This window comes from Oncorhynchus mykiss, chromosome 16, assembly GCF_057628025.1.
Source record: "Oncorhynchus mykiss isolate SJ-2025 chromosome 16, ASM5762802v1, whole genome shotgun sequence".
NCBI lineage: Eukaryota > Metazoa > Chordata > Actinopteri > Salmoniformes > Salmonidae > Oncorhynchus > Oncorhynchus mykiss.
Window position 1 is genome coordinate 18,748,599 of NC_143037.1, and position 22,334 is coordinate 18,770,932.

Below are 22,334 nucleotides of genomic sequence, written 5' to 3' on the forward strand. Positions count from 1 at the left end.
CATCACCATGTCCCTCCCAGATCCTCTGAAGTCTGGGAAAATATACAATGGCATTTTCATAAGGAGATGGGACAAATGGCTGTACAAGGTAGTAGGTCTTATCTGCCATTGAAATCAGTTTGAGCTTATTTATTTTCAAATGTTGTATGATTGAGAAACTGATTCTGATGATATTCAATTCGATCGAGTTGATTGACAGTTTGTGTTGGTTTCCACTGACTGTTCTAGACATAATATTGAGGTGTGGTTTCTCAGTCAAACCCATTGAAATGAACAATGTGTTCGATGTAGTGTATCCATTCAAACTAATTTCCTACGTTTCCTATTATACAGGCACTAATTGAAATACGTCTGAATATTCATGAGCAGCCAGACCATTTGGATTTTAGGTTCTGGGCTCAAATGTCCCCTCGCTATGGAGACATACTGTATACAAATCGAGACTCAAACTGTGTTACGAGCTTCATGAATATTAGTATTCAGCCCATTTCAAAGTCTAATTTCAATGCACTCTCTTTTGTAGCACAAAAGTCTTCAACATATCAAATCTGGGGGTCAATTTGTGAACCCGAAAAACAGATGGATTGATCTACTGTTGCTAGTATCAACAGCAATTATAGCCATGGTGGCTCATTGAGAAATGTCATTAACTTGAGATTCATGGTCAAATTTGAGTCAATTATTGATTTCTACATATAGACGCTCAAATGTCATTGCTTGGAAAGACAACGCCATTGCTTGGAAAGACAGTACCGTGCAGTATCGAAGAGCCCTTACTGCTGCTCGATCATCCTATTGTGAAGATGAAGGTGGTAAATGACCTTTTAATGGCATCAGACCAAGGCTCCATCTGTCCTCGTGCTCCTAGACCTTAGTGCTGCTTTTGATACCATCGATCACCACATTCTTGTGGAGAGATTGGAAACCCAAATTGGTCTACACGGACAAGTTCTGGCCTGGTTTAGATCTTATCTGTCAGAAAGATATCAGTTTGTCTCTGTGAATGGTTTGTCCTCTGACAAATCAACTGTAAATTTCGGTGTTCCTCAAGGTTCCGTTTTAGGACCACTATTGTTTTCACTATATATTTTACCTCTTGGGGATGTCATTCAAAAACATAATGTTAACTTTCACTGCTATGTGGAAGACACACAGCTGTACATTTCAATGAAACATGGTGAAGCCCCAAAATCGCCCTCGCTAGAAGCATGTGTTTCAGACATAAGGAAGTGGATGGCTGCAAACTTTCTACTTTTAAACTCGGACAAAACAGAGGTGCTTGTTTTAGGTCCCAAGAAACAAAGAGATCTTCTGTTGAATCTGACAATTAATCTTAATGGTTGTACAGTCGTCTCAAATAAAACTGTGAAGGACCTCGGCGTTACTCTGGACCCTGATCTCTCTTTTGACAAACATATCAAGACTGTTTCAAGGACAGCTTTTTTCCATCTACGTAACATTGCAAAAATCAGAAACTTTCTGTCCAAAAATTATGCTGAAACATTTATCCATGCTTTTGTTACTTCTAGGTTAGACTACTCCAATGCTCTACTTTCCGGCTACCCGGATAAAGCACTAAATAAACTTCAGTTAGTGTTAAATACGGCTTCTAGAATCCTGACTAGAACCAAAAAATGTGATCATATTACTCCAGTGCTAGCCTCCCTACACTGGCTTCTTGTCAAGGCAAGGGCTGATTTCAAGATTTTACTGCTAACCTACAAAGCATTACATAGGCTTGCTCTTACTCCTATCTCTCTGATTTGGTCCTGCCGTACATACCTACACGTACGCTACGGTCACAAGACGCAGGCCTCCTAATTGTCCCCAGAATTTCTAAGCAAACAACTGGAGGCAGGGCTTTCTCCTATAGAGCTCCATTTTTATGGAATGGTCTGCCTACCCATGTGAGAGACGCAAACTCAGTCTCAACCTTTAAGTCTTTACTGAAGACTCATCTCTTCAGTGGGTCATATGATTGAGTGTAGTCTGGCCCAGGAGTGTGAAGGTGAACGGAAAGGTTCTGGAGCAACGAACCGCCCTTGCTGTCTCTGCCTGGCCGGTTCCCCTCTTTCCACTGGGATTCTCTGCCTCTAACACTATTACAGGGGCTGAGTCACTGGCTTACTGGTGCTCTTTCATGCAGTCCCTAGGAGGGGTGCGTCACTTGAGTGGGTTGAGTCACTGATGTGATCTTCCTGTCTGGGTTGACGCCCCCCCTCGGGTTGTGCCATGGCAGAGATCTTTGTGGGCTATTACTCGGGCTTGTCTCAGGATGGTAAGTTGGTGGTTGAAGATATCCCTCTAGTGGTGTGGGGGCTGTGCTTTGGCAAAGTGGGTGGGGTTATATCCTTCCTGTTTGGCCCTGTCCGGGGGTATCATCGGATGGGACCACAGTGTCTCCTGACCCCTCCTGTCTCAGCCTCCAGTATTTATGCTGCAGTAGTTTATGTGTTGGGGGGCTAGGGTCAGTTTGTTATATCTGGAGTACTTCTCCTGTCTTATCCAGTGTCCTGTGTGAATTTAAGTATGCTCTCTCTAATTCTCTCTTTCTCTCTTTCTTTCTCTCTCTCAGAGGACCTGAGCCCTAGGACCATGCCTCAGGACTACCTGGCATGATGACTCCTTGCTGTCCCCAGTCCACCTGGCCGTGCTTCTGCTCCAGTTTCAACTATTCTGCCTGCGGCTATGGAATCCTAACCTGTTCACCGGACGTGCTACCTGTCTCAGACCTATTATTTGACCATGCTGGTCATTTATGAACATTTGAACATCTTGGCCATGTTCTGTTATAATCTCCACCCGGCACAGCCAGAAGAGGACTGGCCACCCCTCATAGCCTGGTTCCTCTCTAGGTTTCTTCATAGGTTTTGGCCTTTCTAGGGAGTTTTCCCTAGCCAACATTCTTCAACACCTGCATTGCTTGCTGTTTGGGGTTTTAGGCTGGGTTTCTGTACAGCACTTTGAGATATCAGCTGATGTACGAAGGGCTGTATAAATAAATTTGATTTGATTTGAAATGTAATTACAAATCCTGTTCATATTTGACTCTGATTGGAAAACCAGGCAAACTGAACCGAAAGCACAACAGTAAACATGAGAGTAAGTCGTATAGCTGAGACATACAGGGGGTCCATAATTATTGGCATTACAGTAGTAGTACATTGGAAGGAGATCAAGCTGAGAGTGACAGATGTTAATATACACGTAACACTGGTCCTGACTGCCAAGGAGTCGGTGGAGGGGAGTCTAACGTAATAGAGGTGTGGGGGTGAGGGGGGGAGTTCATGTGGGAATAAGTGAGATGTATGGGGAGGCCCTGTCAGAACCATAAGAGTGGGAGAGAGAGGGGGAGGACAGGGTGTAGAGGCATAATCAGTGTCACTGGGAGCAGTCGGCCTCATTCAGATCAGGATGAATGTTCGTCACCTTCACCTACGCGCTACGTCAGAGTCCCACGGCACCCGGGCAGCGAATGAGAGTTAGCCTTGAGGGCTGGTGTTACCACCGGTTACTACACACAACATGCGGTAGCCTAGATTACGGAAGGGCCTGTCAGCCTGGTGATCACCCAATCTGCAATCTACTCAACTAACAAATTATTCACTTTCCCTATAAAAGTCATTTATAAATGTATGAATCTGTGGATGTACAAGGTTGCATTGTCTTTGGTTGACAGACAAAAATGTCCCTAAATTACAAACACCTACAGTGCTAGGCATGGCATTTTACAGTATGTTGACATGACAGCGATAAACAATGTCTTCAGAAATAAGAAATAGCTTGAAACACAACCCCACTTTAACACATGCAAACACAACCAAAGTGCTGAATTAAGTGTGGAACAGTTTAACGCAGCAGGTTGTGCTATGTTAGTCGGTGTCTTACCCGGGTGGCACATTGTACCTTCTTCCTCTTGCGGGCCTGCGGGTGGTTCTGTCCGTCTTGGGCCTTGCCCAGCAGGTCTGGGAACATAAGGGGCTTGAGGGAGCGCGAGCGGGGCGTACGGGGGTAGCGGAAAGGGTCAATCATCCGGAAGTCTCGGCCATAGCGGACCGAGCACAGGGAGCGCGAGCGCAGGCGCCCCGCCGAGTGCAGGCTGTTCACGCCGATCATGGCCCCCCCCGAGGATAATGTTTCACAGCAGGACTAGATAGGCCAATCAGAGAAAGGTACACACTGCACACAGCCAAGCGATGGTTCCAGATACACCCAGATTTCGTCTTCCTGTTCAGAGAGCTGTACAGTAGGGCATGGCCAAGAACAAGAGGAAAAAGGTGCCTGTCTGTCTGTCTGTCTGTCAGTCAGTCTGTCTCAGCAGCTCTTAAGTACAGTGACGAGACTGAGGGCCAAGCAGTTCAGTGACAGTTCATAGAGGGCCGTCTGTTGCAAGAAACAGCGCGTAGCTCTTGTCACTCTCACAGCATCCCCGAGAGCATCAAACTGTGGTACACACTCTCTCACACACACTCATTAGGTCATCTGGAATCTGATCAAATAATGGATGATCGGACAGTTCATCTATAGAACATGGTATGGCAATTCCTTCATTGCCACTCAATGTCACACTGACATGTTTTGGATTGAATGTATTAACCAAGCGACACCGTCCACAGGTGGGCGTATCAGGTGATCAGTTAACACTGTTCTTGGATCAGATCCTCATTGAATTGATCCTCCAGGAGGTTTAATAATAGTCCTACCGGTCCTATTGGGAGAAGACAGTAGAATCTCTCAAACTGTTCCCTTGACAGCTGTTGGCTAAGCGGGCCCTCTGTCCCCCTTCTGCCCAGCTTAAACAGTATGCCGGGCTGTGCCTCCAAAAATGGTAACTGGCCAACTTTTGACCAGTGGCGTAACTGTGGGTGACAGATACTTACACACACTCACATTGACACACACGCTCACTCCCGTTGACACACACTCACATTGACACACACTCACTCACGATGACACACACACAGATGGTGCACAACACTTGCAGAGGTGTGAAAGGACAGCCAGCATGAAACAGATGGGTGCCAAGGGCGGAAATAAGGAGGTAAAAAGCACAGAGGCTCGCACACGTAGAAACACAAACACACACATAGAAACGCACACACACACGACGTAAAGAGTCCACATAGGACTCCTCCCACTTCCCGAGCAGGGATTCCAAATAGCACTCTCGATTGCGTCACTTGCCCCCAAAATACAAACAAAAAGTAATGAAGAAACAGGAGAAGAATTGAAGGAACTGTCTAACTAGACCAACGTCCAGTTAAAAAGAGAAGAGGGGAACAAGATATCGTAGGACTGCCTGGTTCAGTCTACCCAGTAGAGTAAAAGGGGGCTATGTTATATCCTGTTGCTCCCAGTGTAAGATGGAAGATGACCACCCTTTTGTCCGTCAACCAGAATGATGGAGGGATGACTACCCCTCTATTTTAGGAGATCAGCGTCCGTCCATCTGTCCGGGTCCCTTGTCGGCATCTACTCCTTCTTTGATCCCTCACTTCTTTGATCCCTCACTTCTTTTGATCCCTCACTTCTTTGATCCCTCACTTCTTTTATCACCTTCTCCTTGTTCTTCAACGTGCCATCTCTCAATGCTTCTTTTCAACGGTTCCAAATCTCTTCCCATTGTGCCCTCTGGAGGGGGGAGGGGGAGTTAGAGAAAAGCTTGTCCTCCTTCTGTTGTCTTTCCCTCCTTGTTTCTCTCTGTCTTTCAGTCGTCTATCTTTTTGTCATCCTCTTTTTGGTTCTGTGTCGGAGAGCTGCCGGAATCGTACTGAGGAGAGAGACCTGACGGCAACTGTGTATGTGCTCTCTTCTCTATATGAGCCCCTCCCTCTATCCCTCTCCTCCCTCTCTCTCTCTCTGTCTGTCGGCAGCGAATCACAGACTTCCAACTCCCTCCTCCAGTCACACACACACATACTCACGCGCGCAGCACACACACACTCCTGAATATTCTTTGAATGGTGATTAGCATTCGGTGCTTGTCTCCTCAGTCAGGTGGTGGAGAGAGTGGTGGGAATCAGCAGGAAAATGTGTTTATGCACGTGTGTGTGTGTGTGTGTGTGTGATATCTTGTGATATCTTGTGTGTGTTTTTTTTTCTTCTCTCAAATCAAATGTTATTTGTCACATGCTTCGTAAGCAACAGGTGTGGACTAACAGTGAAATGCTTACCTACAGGCCCTTCCCGACAATGCAGAGAGCAACAACTAAACAAGAATCCATAACTTCAACCCGTAACGAACGAGCTCAAACCAGCCCGCATGTGAGCAACAAGCGTGTTGAACATTCAAGACAAACGCTATTGAACAACGAAACAAAATGCAGTAGCACCATTTCTAAAAGCCTATTTGTTTTGCTCCTGTTCTGAATGATTAGGTTGGAGTTCGAACCTTTCCCCAAGAGCAACCCAGCTACAATCGCACACCTGTAACCTAAAACCCTATCACCACTGCTAGAAAATAGGATTTGCATGTAAGGTATGGTCAGGGAAGAAACATGATAGAGGAGATAGAGGAGAAAAATGTAGCCCTGGTCAGCAACCTGGGATGAGAAGATCCATGAAGGAAGAGGACTGGCCTCTTGTCAGATAGAATCGTTGACTTAAAGGGGCAATCTGCAGTTGCTACATTAATTTTTGGACTGAGAAATGAATGATATACACCCATTGATGTGTGTAGAATATAACTTAGAAATACCTCACGAGCTTAGTTCAACTGTCGCACCCCATCAGAACCCCAAATATAAGCACTGCTTGTAAACAAACACTATGTAGCCTCAAAACACGGTTAAAACTATCATTTTGATATCATGGATGGTCAGTCCTTGTGTCCATAGCTGTGTCTATGAATTTGAGAGTGGTTACAGTTCTCAAGCTCCATCCCTCGGCTTTTTTACCGAAAACAGGGGGCGGCTTTGTTATTGTTTCAACTGCTGATTGCCACATTAAGAATCAATAAGAGGGACAAGGGAACAGGATTAATCACACGATCTACAGCCATTGGGCTGACAAGAGATATAATGAGGGTGTCACTCACGCAGCGTGTGATTCATCGATATGACCGCAAGACTGAAACCACTCAGGTTTCCACACCGAGAGGCTAGACAATGGAGCTAGATCTATTCTCCGTATGCTAATGAGCAGTGCCCCCCCCAAAAAATACCACCGACAAGATAGACTGCGGGGAAGTGGGAGGGGCAGAATGGACAGAGAGAACAGGGCAACAACTTAGATCCAATGAGAGATAATGTTTGTCCAACATATATGCTTTACACCTGCCAGTGCCTTGTGTGACCTTATCAAAGTCCGTGGCCGGAGCTGAGAGGTCCAGTTCAAATGCAGGTTGACGTTTATTGTCCTTGAGGCAGAACTGAGCGATCTCCGCTAGACGGGCCAGCTGCAAAGTCAAAATTGGCTAAAATGTAAAAATTCATGAACATGTAAGGTTAGGGTTAGGCATTAGGGTTAACAGTGTGGTTAAGGTTAAGTTTAAGGTTGTCAGATGTTATGACGTTGTAGCTGTGCCAGCTATTGACCACACTGCAGAGCTGCCTCCAGAACAAGATTAATGACAAAAAACGCTAACCTGCCACATGTCATGTTTTCTCTCTCTCTCTCTCTCTCTCTCTCTCTCTCTCTCTCTCTCTCTCTCTCTCTCTCTCTCTCTCTCTCTCTCTCTCTCTCTCTCTCTCTCTCTCTCTCTCTCTCTCTCTCTCTCTCTCTCTCTCTCTCTCTCTCTCTCTCTCTCTCTCTCTCTCTCTCTCTCTCTCTCTCTCTCTCTCTCTCTCTCTCTCTCTCTCTCTCTCTCTCTCTCTCTCTCTCTCTCTCTCTCTCTCTCTCTCTCTCTCTCTCTCTCTCTCTCTCATGTTCACTTGTGAGACAGCTTGGGGAGCGGGTGGGGTGCACTCTACACCCCACGTCTCTGCTAATTTAAGCAGGCAGCTAGCACCAGACATGACCTCTTTCCCTCAGCCCAGACTGAAAGGCTGGCACCCAGCAGCATGGCATAAGATATGGTGGCCTGGGTGAATGGCTGCCAGAGCTTTTGGGTACAGACACACAGCCAAATGTAGATGCAAAAGCACCGCCCACCCTAAAAATTCCACAGAGGTGAAAAGGTGGTAAAGTATTCAGACCACTTGACTTTTTTCAAATTTTGTTAGGTTACAGCCTTATTCTAAAATGGATGAAATAGTCCCCCCCATCAACCTACACAAAATACCCCATAATGACAAAGCAAAAACAGGTTTTTATACATTTTTGCAAATGTATTAAACATTTAAAACCAAAATCTAAGTACTCAGCCCCTTTACTCAGTACTTTGTTGAGTCACCTTTGGCAGCGTTTACAACCTTGAGTCTTCTTGGGTATGTCGCTACATGCTTGGCACACCTGTATTTGCAGAGTTTTTCCCATTCCTCTCCAGATTCTCTCAAACTCGGTCAGGTGGGATGGGGAGCGTTGCTGCACAGCTATTTTCAGGTCTCTCCAGAGATGTTCAATCAGGTTCAAATCCGGGCTCTGGCTGAGCCACTCAAGGACATTAAGAGACTTGTCCCGATGCCACTCCTGCGTTGTTTTGGCTGTGTGCTTAGCTGTGTCATTGTCCTGTTGGAAGGTGAACCTTCGCCCCAGTCTGAGGTCCTGAGCACCCTGGAGTAGGTTTTCATCAAGGATCTCTCTGTACTTTACTCCGTTCATCTTTGCCTCGATCCTGACTTGTCTCCCAGTCCCTGCCACTGAAAAACATCCCACAGCACAATGCTGACACCACCCACAGCATGATGATGCCACCACCATGGTTCACCGTAGGGAAGGGTACCAAAACATTTCTGCAGCATTGAAGGTCCCCAAGAGGGCAAGCTTACAGTAGATACCTGGCCCTGCTAGCCTTTGACCTCTGCACAGTGACACATTGGCTTGGGCTAACAGCCAACAAATTAAAAAGAGGGGTTTTAAGGGGTTTGGGCTCAAGGTGAAAATCTCAACTATGTGCTGGACAAGGGCCCCAAAATGCTAATTCTTTCCAATAATTGGTGATGGGAAAGTTCTGGCTGTCTAGTTACATAATTTAACACTGAATCCTTTGGGTGGTTGACTATGACTAGTCTACAAACATCTCTCTGTGTGACATACACTAACTGTCAACAGTTTTAGAACACTGACTCATTCAAGGGTTTTTCTTTATTTTTACTATTTTCTACATTGTAGAATAATAGTGAATACATCAACACTACGAAATAACTCATATGGACTCATGTAGTAACCAAAAATGTGTTAAACAAATCAAAATCCATTTTATATTTGAGATTCTTCAAAGTAGCCATCCTTTGCCTTGATGACAGATTTGCAACCTCTTGGTATTCTCTCAACCAGCTTCACCTGGAATGCTTTTCCAACAGTTTTGAGGGAGTTCCCACATATGCTGAGCACTTGTTGGCTGCTTTTCCTTCACTCTGCTGTCCGACTCAACCCAAACCATCTCAATTTGGTTGAGGTCAGGGGACCTTGGAGGCCAGGTCATTGGATGCAGCACTCCATCACTCTCCATCTTGGTAAAATAGCCCTTACACAGCCGGGAGGTGTGTTGGGTCATTGTCCTGATGAAAAACAAATCATAGTCCCACTAAGACCAAACCAGATGGGATGGCGTATCGCTGCAGAATGCTGTGGTAGCCATGCTGGTTAAGAGTGCCTTGAATTCGAAATAAATCACAGACAGTGTCACCAGCAAAGCACCCCCACACCATAACACCTCCTCTTCCATGATTTGTGGTGGGAAATACACATGCAGAGATCATCCGTTCACCTACTCTGTGTCTCACAAAGAAACAGTGGTTGGAACCAAAAATCTCCAATTTGGACTCCAGACCAAAATACACATTTCCACCGGTCTAATGTCCATTGCTCGTGTTTCTTGACCCGAGCAAGTCTCTTCTGCTTATTGGTGTCCTTTAGTAGTGGTTTCTTTGCAGCAATCCGACCATGAAGGCCTGATTCACACAGTCTCCTCTGATCAGTTGATGCTGAGATGTGTCTGTAAAGCATTTATTTGGGCTGCAATTTCTGAGGCTGGTAACTCTAATGAACTTATCCTCTGCAGCAGAGGTAACTTTGTGTCTTCCATTCCTGTGACGGTCCTCATGAGAGCCAGTTTCATCATATCGCTTGATGGTTTTTGCGACTGCACTTGAAGAAACGTTCAAAGCTCCGTATTGACTGACCTTCATATCTTAAAGGAATGATGGACTGTTGTTTCTCTTTGCATATTTGAGCTGTTCTTGCCATAATATGAACGTGGTCTTTTACCAAATAGGGCTATCTTCTGTATACCCCCCCTACCTTGTCACAACACAACTGATTGGCTTGAACACATTAAAGAAAGAAATTCCATAAATCCCACACCTGTTATTGAAATGCATTCCAGGTGACTACTAAGCTGGGTGAGAGAATGCAAAGAGTGTGCAAAGCTGTCATCAAGGTGGCTATTTGAAGAATCTCAAATATAAAATATATTTTGATTTATTTAACACTTTTTTTGGTTACTACATGATTCCATATGTGCTATTTCATAGTGTTGAGGTCTTCACTTTTATTCTACAATGTAGAAAATAGTCCAAATAAAGAAAAGCCCTTGAATGACTAGGTGTTCTAAACCTTTTGACCGGTAGTGTATTTTGGCTGAGCGATAGCATGTGGGACTAGGGGACAGGACAGTGGCCCCTAGCGCACATCTGGATAGTTTATAGTGTCCTTGGTATCAATTGGGTACACCCAGGCACAGACTAATAGATGTATAAATAGCTTGACAGAGTGTGTGCGCTACCAGAAGCACACGTACACGTTACAGTAATATGATCTACTAGAAGCAGCTGACGATGCACTGAATTAGGTTAGACTTAGAGAGGCAACGCAGGAAAGGGGGACACGAAATATCAGACATGTGGGTTACGTATGCCAAGGAACTCTTAAAGCAGTAATCATTTATACCATTGGTTATCTACTCGCAGACTTGACCATCTTTTCACCTCTGTGGAAGTGTGACGGTGGACCTGTACTTATTACAATCATTATAAGCACATCATTCATCCACTTATGAAACCTAACAACAATATCCCTCCAAAAACGTACAACAGTGTTGTTGAACAAAGTAATTGAAAATGAATGCCCTCTAACCCTCTATCATAATTAGTTTAATAATTATTATATTATTAAGAAGGAATAGCCTGGAACCGAGAAAATCTGCTAAACTCCTGCTATGGAGGCCTAATATTGTGTTGAGAAGGCTGAGAGATAAGTGTGACGCCATAGCCAGCTATCTGCACAGTACAGGAGATTGCTCCATTCTGTCTCTCTATTGTAGTGTTAATGGGAAACATATCACTGGGTTTAATCTGAAAAGGCTGCAGAGGCGAGAGAGAGAGGGGGGGGGGGATGGAGAGAGGAAGAGAGGAGAGGGAAAGTTAGTGAGAAAGAGAGTTAGAGCGTAAAAGAGAGAGCACGAAGTACAGAGGGAGAGAATGAGAGACGGTGAAACGGGTACCGCGGGGGTGCTCAGCCTGCTCATTATTTTACATACCGCCTGGTTCCTGATTTCAGCTGTAGCTGGAGGGTTCAGTTTAGTACCCCTCTGTGTAGCCTGTCCCTCCCAGCCATCCCTCAACATATGGCACAGGTTGAAATTCCCCAAAATATCACCTCAGACTTGTCTAAAATCTGTATAACTGAAAATGCTCCCTTTGTGTTTTTCCAGTATTGTGGATGCAAAAGGTATTCTCTCCCCCCCCCCCCCCCCCCCCCCCAATATCACCTTACCCTCCCTCCTCTATACAACTCGGGATCTTCTGATCTGAGATCTCTATGTGATTTCCTTTAACATTCTACAATAGTCTAGATATAAAACAGCGTCTCTATGATGTATTTGAACATGAATATAAACTTGTACATAAACAAACAAACAACTGTACAACATGCCTTGTAACTTCATGGTAAATAAAATATGCATAAAAGAAGGGGGCGTGCACAAAAATAATAAGGAAAGGTGGGAAAGTAAAAAACAGAGGAGTGGCCATGAGCTCCCTAGTATGTACGTTAATGAGTGGAAGTGTTGTAGCGAGAGAGAGTGTGTGAGAAAGAGAGAGATACTGTGAGAGAGAGGTAGTGTGAGAAAGAGAGAGATACTGTGATAAAGAGAGTGTGAGAAAGAGAGAGTGTGAGAAAGAGAGATATTGTGAGAAAGAGAGAGAGTGTGAGAAAGAGAGAGAGTGGGAGAAAGAGAGAAAGTGTGAGAAAGAGAGAGAGGTTGTGAGAAAGAGAGAGTGTGAGAAAGAGAGAGAGAGTGTGAGAAAGAGAGAGAGAGTGTGAGAAAGAGAGAGAGTGTGAGAAAGAGAGAGAGTGTGAGAAAGAGAGAGAGTGTGAGGAAGAGAGAGAGTGTGAGGAAGAGAGAGAGAGCGTGTGAGAGAGAGAGAGAGAGTGTGAGAAAGAGAGAGAGAGTGTGAGAAAGAGAGATAGTGTGAGAAAGAGAGAGATAGTGTGAGAAAGAGAGAGATACTGTGAGAAAGAGAGAGATAGTGTGAGAAAGAGAGAGAGAGAGAGAGAGAGAGAGAGATACTGTGAGAAAGAGAGAGATAGTGTGAGAAAGAGAGAGAGAGAGAGAGAGAGAGAGAGTGAGAAAGAGAGAGAGAGTGTGAGAAAGAGAGAGAGTGTGAGAAAGAGAGAGAGTGTGAGAAAGAGAGAGAGTGTGAGGAAGAGAGAGAGTGTGAGGAAGAGAGAGAGAGCGTGTGAGAGAGAGAGAGAGAGTGTGAGAAAGAGAGTGTGAGAAAAAGAGAGATACTGTGAGAAAGAGAGAGTGTGAGAAAGAGAGAGAGAGTGTGAGAAAGAGAGAGAGAGTGTGAGAAAGAGAGATAGTGTGAGAAAGAGAGAGATAGTGTGAGAAAGAGAGAGATACTGTGAGAAAGAGAGAGAGTGTGAGAAAGAGAGAGAGAGAGAGAGAGAGAGAGAGTGAGAAAGAGAGAGAGAGTGTGAGAAAGAGAGAGATACTGTGAGAAAGAGAGAGATACTGTGAGAAAGAGAGAGATAGTGTGAGAAAGAGAGAGAGAGAGAGAGAGAGAGAGTGAGAAAGAGAGAGAGAGTGTGAGAAAGAGAGAGAGAGTATGAGAAAGAGAGAGATAGTGTGATGTTAGAGCTAGAGATTGAAGAGAAGAGCAGCACACAGGTTTGCCTCCTCCGGGGGCACTGCTATTTCATACCGCTGAAAATAAAACACTTTGAACCTCAAGAAAAAGGGAGGGAGGGAGGGAGGGAGGGAGGGGGGAGGGAGGAGAGGAGAGGAGAGGAGAGGAAGGAGAGCAGGCAAAGAGTGAGAGGGTGGCATGGTGGGGGTGCTGTGGTGCTACACTGAAAACAGAAACAACAGAGAGAGAGAGAGAGCGACAGAGAGAGAGATCAAGAGAGAGAGAGACCAAAAGAAAGGCCGAGAGAGAAAGAGAGAGAGCGAGAGCCCGAGAGAGAGAGAGAGAGAGAGCGAGAGAGAGAGAGAGAGACCGAGAGATTTAGGCTGAGAGACCATAATATAGAAATGAGGAGGAATGTAGTGTGACTGTGTGTGTGTGTGTGTGTGTGTGTGTGTGTGTGTGTGTGTGTGTGTGTGTGTGTGTCTGTCTGTCTGTCTGTCTGTCTGTCTGTCTGTGGACATGTTTTCCTATCTTATCAAGACCACAATGTCCTGACAAGTCACCAGAATGTCCTGACACAGTAGGAAAACAAGAAATAAGTCAGGACTTTTTTCATGTCCTGAATTTGTTAAAATGCTATTTCAGGCTTAGAGTGTAACTGACAGTGTTTTACCTACTTTGCAGATATGAAACAAACAATCATAAGATCAGTCAAAAATATCAAACTCCCAGTTTATGTTACAAAACCAACTTTATAATAGCTTTTATTATATTTGACTCAAAATCCCATGACGTTTGCTGGCATTGCTGGCAGAATAGATGGTTACAGTTCAATGCATGATTAATATAATTCACCAATACATTTCCTGGTAGTCCACAACATATTGCTGTCAGGTTGTAAATAAAAGCTGTCCTGATACATTGTTTGCTTCCTCCATCCATTCGGGGTGCACTGTTTCAGTTTCAATGACTCAATAACAAAAACGACTGTAATTAAGGCTGGGAATGTCAATACAATCAATCTAGCAAGGGCAATGATCACAAGCCTGTCATAACATGAGTAATAGGCTAGCGCACGTGTCACATGTCAAACACAAGGCGTTACACATTTCTATCCCGCCACGCAAAGATTTGGGTTGTCAATCCATACCGGCCGCGTTGCGCTGCCAATGTGCTGCACGACTAGGAAAGGCGCGATTCGGGTGATGTTGATCGTGGAGAAAGTGGCAGAAACGGAGGTTTTGTTTTAAGCTGCCAGTGAGTCGAGTGAAGCTAATAGCACAGAAAGGGAGAACGAGTGTGTTACAGTGGTGAAGAAAAGGGGAAACAGGAGAAGAAAAGCTGTGGTGGAGGAAACCACTCAACTCATTTGTAGTCGGAGTGAGGGATTTGGATCAAAGAGTGGAGTTGTGGTGAGAGTCACAAACAGTGGTCTTATTTCGATTTTTGGCGTGTTTTAAGACTCAAAAAGATGCCGGAGTGGAATGTTTTCCTGTATGGATTTTCGCAGCAGGTCACCCATCAAGGGGGTTATTTCTGGCGTGGCACAAGAAGTAAAGTCAGAGGATATAACTGAAAACATCGATGGAGTGGTTGGTGCACGTCGACTGACCTGTATGGTGGACGGAGAAAAGGAATTAACTTCATCCATGCTCCTGTTCTTTCATGAAGAGTCTCTCCCTTCTCAAACCAAGTTAGGATTCATGAGATACCCTGTGGGAGCTTTTTGTGCACAAGCCCCTTCAGTGTCACAAATGTCAAATATTTGGTAATGTGTCAAGTGTGTGCAGAGGGGAAGAGTATCGTACGCCAGATGAAGTGAAATGCTGCAACTGTGGAGGTGAACATGAGCCTGAATTCCTGGAGTGCCCTGTTCGTGTGAAGGAGAATGAGGTGGCAAGGAGTGTCCAGCGTGTCTCCTATCTGGAGGTGGTGAGAAGATGGGAAGGAACGAGTGGCGGGGAAGAAACAATGGTAGTAGAGCCTCCACGACCAGTGAAGGGTTCTCATCAATCGAAGGCATAGTGAAATGCTACCTGTTAAAAAGGTGTACTTTGTATTATTTATTGACATGGTCATAAACTACAAGCGGAGAACAAGTCTGAGAAAAACTGGAATCATTGTGAATGCCGCTGAACGTTTTTCGGGTCTTTGTGATTTCACAGTCGAGGTCATGCAAGAAATCCTGTCAGTGAATGTACCGCCATCACAGGCCCCTGAGCGTGTGAAGGGATGTATTTTGGAGTGGACTGGGATTGAAGAAGTGGGATGGGTTTTCTTAGTTGACGTGTTTCATTTTGTATGATGTCGTTTTCCACCTTTCTCGCAATGTTTTTTTTGTTTAATCCAGCTGGTGGCGGTAATGCGCCATTAACATTGGATGCCAACCGCCATTAAACCCCATCGAAGAAGAACGTCCTGCACACCAAACGGCAGTGCATTGCCACTCACACAACACTCCTCCCTGACCAACAGAAGCCAGCCCATCATCACTAATGGCACTGAACAAATCTTGTACCCGACCGAAAGTTTAAACATGTTGTATCAAATCTAATTGCATTGGTCACATACACATGGTTAGCAGATGTTAATGCGAGTGTAGCAAAATGCTTGTGCTTCTAGTTCCGACAGTGCAGTAATATCTAACAAGTAATCTAACAAATTCACAACGACTACCTAATACACACAAGTGTAAAGGAATGAATAAGAATATGTACATAAAAATATATATGGATGGCCGTGAGGCATAGGCAAGACGCAGTAGATGGTATAGAATACAGTATATACATATGTAGGATGTAGAAATGTAGGATATGTAGATATTATTAAAGTGAGGTTATTGAAAGTGACTAGTGATACATTTATTACATTTATTAAAGTGGCAAGAGATTTGAATCTGTATGTTGGCAGCAGCCACTCTATGTTAGTGTTGGCTGTTTAACAGTCTGATAGAAGCTGTTTTTCAGTCTCTCGGTCCCAGCTTTGATGCACCTGTACTGACCTCGCCTTCTGGATGATAGAGGGGTGAACAGGCAGTGGCTCGGGTGGTTGATGTCCTTGATGATCTTTTTGGCCTTCCTGTGACATCGGGTGCTGTAGGTGTCCTGGAGGGCAGGTAGTTTGCCCCCGGTGATGCATTGTGCAGACCTCACTGCCCTCTGGAGAGCCTTGCGGTTGTGAGAGGAGTAGTTGCCGTACCAGGCGGTGATACAGCCCAACAGGATGCTCTCAATTGTGCATCTGTAAAAGTTTGTGAGTGTTTTAGGTGACAAGCCAAATTTCTTCAGCCTCCTGAGGTTGAAGTGGTGTTGTTGTGGCTTCTTCACCACACTGTCTGTGTGGGTGGACCATTTCCGTACGCCGAGGAACTTCTCCACTACTGTCCCGTCAATGTGGATGGGGGGGATGCTCCCTCTGCTGTTTCCTGAAGTCCATGATCATCTCCTTTGTTTTGTTGACGTTGAGGGAGAGGTTATTTTCCTGACACCACACTCTGAGGGCCCTCACCTCCTCCCTGCAGCCATCACCTCCTCCCTGCAGCCATCACCTCCTCCCTGTAGAACTTTCAGGACCCAGTTGCACAGGGCGGGGACAAGACCCAGGGTCTCAAGCTTAATGACGAGTTTGGAGGGTACTATGGTGTTAAATGCTGAGCTGTAGTCAATGCAGCTCAGTAGTCATTCTTTTTTAAAACATTTTTATTTTTTAAAATTTTACCCCCTTTTCGTGGTCTCATTGCTACAACTCCCGTACGGGCTCGGGAGAGACGAAGGCTGAATGTCATGCGTCCTCCGATACACAACCCAACCAGCCGTACTGCTTCTTAACACAGCGCGCATCCAACCCGCACCAATGTGTCAGAGGCTACACCGTGCACCTGGCAACCTTGGCTAGCGCGCACTGCGCCCGGCCCGCCACAGGAGTCGCTGGTGCGCGATGAGAGAAGGAGATCCCTACTGACCAATCCCTCCCTAGCCCGGACGACGCTAGGCCAATTGTGCGTCGCTCCACGGACCTCCCGGTCACGGCCGGTTACGACAGAGCCTGGGTGCGAACCCAGGGGCTCTGATGGCACAGCTGGCGCTGCAGTACAGCGCCCTTAACCATTGCGCCACCCGGGAGGCCTCAATGAACAGCATTCTTACATAGGTATTCCTCTTGTCCAGATGGGATAGGGCAGTGTGCAGTGTGATGGCGATTGCATCGTCTGTGGACCTATTGGGGCGGTAAGCAAATTGGAGTGGGTTTAGGGTATCAGGTAGGGTGGAGGTGATATGATCCTTGACTAGTCTCTCAAAGACTTCATGATGACAGAAGTGAGTGCTATGGGTGAATATGTCCGTAAACACACCAGTCAGCTGGTCTGCACATGCTCTGAGGACGCGGCTAGGGATGCCGTCTGGGCCGGCAGCCATGCGAGGGTTAACACTTTTAAATGTTTTACTCACGTTGGCCATGGTGAAGGAGAGCCCACAGGCTTTGGTAGCAGGCCGTGTCAGTGGCACTGTATTGTCCTCAAAGCGAACAAAGAAGTTGTTTAATTTGTCTGGGAGCAAGACGTCAATGTCCGTGACAGGGCTGGTTTTCTTTTTGTAATCCGTGATTGACTGTAGACCCTGCCACATACGTCTTGTGTTTGAGCCGTTGAATTGCGACTCTACTTTGTCTCTATACTGACGCTTTGCTTGTTTGATTGCCTTGTGGAGGGAATAGCTACACTGTTTGTATTCGGTCATGTTTCCAGTTGCCTTTCCATGATTAAAAGCGGTGGTTCGTGCTTTCAGTTTTGCACGAATGCTGCCATCAATCCACTGTTTCTGGTTAGGGAAGGTTTTAATAGTCACAGTACAACATCACCGATGCACTTGCTAATAAACTCGCTCAGCGAGTCAGCATATACGTCAATGTTATTGTCTGAGGCTACCCGGAACATATCCCAGTCCACGTGATCGAAGCAATCTTGAAGCGTGGAATCCGATTGGTCAGACCAGTGTTGGATAGACCTGAGCACGGGCGATTCCTGTTTTAGTGTCTGTCTATAGGCTGGGAGCAACAAAATAGAGTCATGGTCAGATTTGCCAAAGGGAGGGTGGGGGAGGGCTTTGCATGCATCGCAGAAGTTAGAGTAGCAATGGTCCAGAATGCTACCAGCCCGTGTTGCGCATTTGATATGCTGATAGAATTTAGGAAGCCTTGTTCTCAGATTAGCTTTGTTAAAATCCAGTTTCCAGTTTACATATAGTCCAGTGAAGTTATTTCAGGGCCGTCGAGGTATCTGCTTGGGGGGGTGGGGGGTTTGATTGTAAGGAATTCTAGGTCAGGTGAACAAAAGGACTTAAGTTCCTGTATATTGTTTTGATGCCACCATGAATCGTTAATCATGAGGCATACACCTCAGCCCTTCTTCTTACCAGAGAGTTATTTGTTTCTGTAGGTGCGATGCGTGAAGAAACCGGGTGGCTGTACCAACTCTGACAACATATCCCAAGTGAGCCATGTTTCCGTGAAACAGAGAATGTTACAATCTCTGATGTCTCTCTGGAAGGCAACTCATGCCCTAATTTTGTCCACCTTGTTGTCTAGAGATTAGACATTGGCGAGTAATATGCTCAGAAGCATTGGATGGTGTGCTCGCCTTCTAAGTTTGACCAGTATGCCGTTCGGTCTGCCTCTCCTGCGACGACCACGTTGTTTTGGGTCGCTCTCTGGGATAAGATCCTATGTCCAGGGTGGAGGTCAGAACAAAGGATCCGCTTCAGGAAAGACGTATTCCTGGTCGTAATGTTGGTATGTTGACATCGCTTTTATATCAAATAGTTCCTCCCGGCTGTATGTAATAACACTTGAGATTTTCTGGGCTAACAATGTAAGAAATAATACATTTAAAAAAAAAGAACTGCATACTTTCCCAAGGACCTGAAGCGAGGCGACCATCTCTGTCGGCTAAATGTCTACGCCAAGTTTAGGTTCCAACAGGTCATTGCTGTAGCTTACAGAAAATGTCATCATGATTGTCAAAAAGTTATAAGATAAAGGATTCACACCTGGCGAAAAATCACTACTAAAGTACAATAGGACACACAAGCGAGGGTAAATTAGTCAACAGTGAGCTGGCATCGTGAATTCAATTTCTTTCGTGTGTCCCTTTCACAGTGCACAGAGGAGGGAAAGTGTACAGACATGCCACAATCCTAGCTAGGCTACTAAAATGTTGCAGTCTGGTTTCGGTTTTTAAAGTTTGACAATGAATTACCCAAAAAGTAAACCTGCAACAAAACACCATGTAAATGAGAAACATATAGGCTTATTACAGCAACATTTGATCAGTAGCCTAGGCAGGCTACTCAACTACAAGACATTTTGAGTCCACCATGGTGGAGCCTATCGTTAGCTAGCTAGCTAGCTGTTAGGAGGATGTCATGCCATGTCATTGAAGGAGTGGGTGAGTGACAGACTTCCCCCCCTACAGCTAGAGATGCAGGTGTCATTTGGTTAGCTAGCAAGAAATATGAATCGCTTTGCTAGCTAGCTATGCTGAACTTGAACAACTGTTATCCAAAGTTAGTAAAGTTAGTTGTTAATCAAATGTTTTTGTCATTGATCAAATGGGAGGGCAGGCAAGTTCCCATTCAGTTGTAAAAATGTGCATCCATGCACTGGCACGCATGCTGCAGAAGGGTGAGCAGGCTACTATTACTATCATTTATCAGTGCAACTTCTACTAGCTGAAAAAGTGTGACATGTTTAATTTAATGTTTTGTTCAGTTAGGTTAGGGTTAGGAGTTAGGAGTTAGGTTAGGGCTAGGAGTTAGTTTAGGGTTTGGAGTTAGGTTAGGAGTTAGGTTAGGGCTAGGAGTTAGGTTAGGGTTAGGAGTTAGGTTAGGGTTAGGAGTTAGGTTAGGGCTAGGAGTTAGGTTAGGGCTAGGAGTTAGGTTAGGAGTTAGGTTAGGAGTTAGGTTAGGGTTAGGAGTTAGGTTAGGAGTTAGGTTAGGAGTTAGGTTAGGGCTAGGAGTTAGGGATAGGGGTAATAGGATTTAAATGGAAATAAAATGTTTACTCCCCCAAAAAATCCATATGTGTGTGTGTGAGAGAGAGAGAGAGAGAGAGAGAGAGAGAGAGAGAGATAGCCCCTCTACTTTGAGTATTTTAGTGGGGATGTCAGGCTCAGGTTGGCCCAAGCATGAGTGTGTGTGTGTGTAATGTAACATTATTATGATAATGGGTGACCAGGGAATACACACCAGAGATAGAAGGGAAATGGGAAAGCAGGAAAAGGAGGGAAGGGAATGAAGGATATGAAGCAGATTATCGGGAACAACATGACAGTCATTTAGTCAGAATGAAATGATGTTGGGATAAGCTAGGATGGGATTGGGGCAGCGAGGAGAACAAGGAGTGGGAGAGAAAGAGAGAAAACGAGAGATAGAAAGTGGGCAGGGAAAACATTTGGAGAGTTAGAGAAAGAGGGAGAGAGAGGGAGTTGGGGGAGAGGGAGAGAGAGGGAGAGAGAGGGAGTTGGAGGAGAGGGAGAGAGAGGGAGAGAGAGGGTTGGAGGAGAGGGAGAGAGAGGGAGTTGGAGGAGAGGGAGAGAGAGATGGAGAGGGAGAGGGAGAGAGAGGATGTTGGAGGAGAGGGAGAGAGAGGGAGAGAGGGAGTTGGAGGAGAGGGAGAGAGGATGTTGGAGGAGAGGGAGAGAGAGGGAGAGAGGGAGTTGGAGGAAAGGGAGAGAGAGGGAGAGAGAGGGAGTGGGAGGAGAGCATGATTTAAAATACACTTCCTAGATATAGACAGTGCATAAATAAAACAGCTACCACCTCTCTCTCTCTATCTATCTCTCTCCATCTCTCTCTCACCTTAAAGCTGTACCATGGCAGGGGAGCTGATGCTATCCTGACTTAATAACAGCAAAGCCTGTCATTTTTAGAATTCATATTCCTTCATTTCTGGGTGAAAAATATTGCCTGGTTCCCTCTTCCCCCCTTTCTCTCACATGTATTATAGATACACCATTACAACTTGTTGACTTACGCGTTGAGGGAACCCTTTGCAGACAAAACGAATCAAACGCATCATCATTAGCCACGTCAACGGCAGGCTACCCCACTGATTTAGCTCATCTGGCATCCGCTGGTGTGCCTGTGGGCTCCCAATGAATGGCCCCAGATGAGCCTAACCCCATTATGCTGCCCACAACAGGGAGAAGCTAATAGCATAATCTAACGTTGTCCGATCTCGAGCAGAGATTCACCAGAGGGAAGGTACAGTAAGTCTTCTCCTGGTCTGCTAGACAACACAACAATTCGTGTGTGTATGTGTGTTTTTATAGCAATGTACAGTACAGTGACTCACCTTCAGCAAGTCTTTGGGAAAGTCTTGACCCTCATTCAGACCCTCCAGGTTGTCAATGAACTGTGTGCAGGACATCCTTTTGCCGATGTTCTGAAAAACATGACACACAGTACTTACTCTATGCTATTAGTCTCTCTAGACCACAGATGGGCAACTTTTGAACTCATAATAAGGGTCCTCAGTGACTCGCTGGTCTGCATACCCACATCCATTCCCACATCCATGCCCACATCCATACCCGCATCCATGCCCGCATCCATACCCACATCCATACCCACATCCATACCCACATCCATACCCACATCCATGCCCACATCCATACCCACATCCATACCCGCATCCATACCCGCATCCATACCCACATCCATACCCACATCCATACCCACATCCATGCCCACATCCATGCCCACATCCATACCCACATCCATACCCACATCCATACCCACATCCATACCCGCATCCATACCCACATCCATACCCACATCCATGCCCGCATCCATACCCACATCCATGCCCACATCCATACCCACATCCATGCCCACATCCATACCCACATCCATACCCACATCCATACCCGCATCCATACCCACATCCATACCCGCATCCATACCCACATCCATACCCACATCCATACCCACATCCATACCCGCATCCATACCCACATCCATACCCACATCCATGCCCGCATCCATACCCACATCCATACCCACATCCATACCCACATCCATGCCCACATCCATACCCACATCCATACCCACATCCATACCCACACATGCAGTCAGAGACCTAGCATTTTAGGGGCCCTAAGTTACA

General features: G+C 45.6%; 1 protein-coding gene across 1 annotated transcript in view; it reads right to left on the reverse strand.

Annotated features, from left to right (window-relative positions):
* LOC110491528 (uncharacterized) overlaps nt 1–22,334 on the reverse strand; it is a 69,638-nt gene that overhangs the window by 19,479 nt on the left and 27,825 nt on the right. Inside the window, exon 10 of the mRNA XM_036946406.2 lies at nt 21,522–21,611. Within this exon, the coding sequence (XP_036802301.2) occupies nt 21,522–21,611 (90 nt within the window). The remainder of the gene's footprint in view (nt 1–21,521; nt 21,612–22,334) is intronic.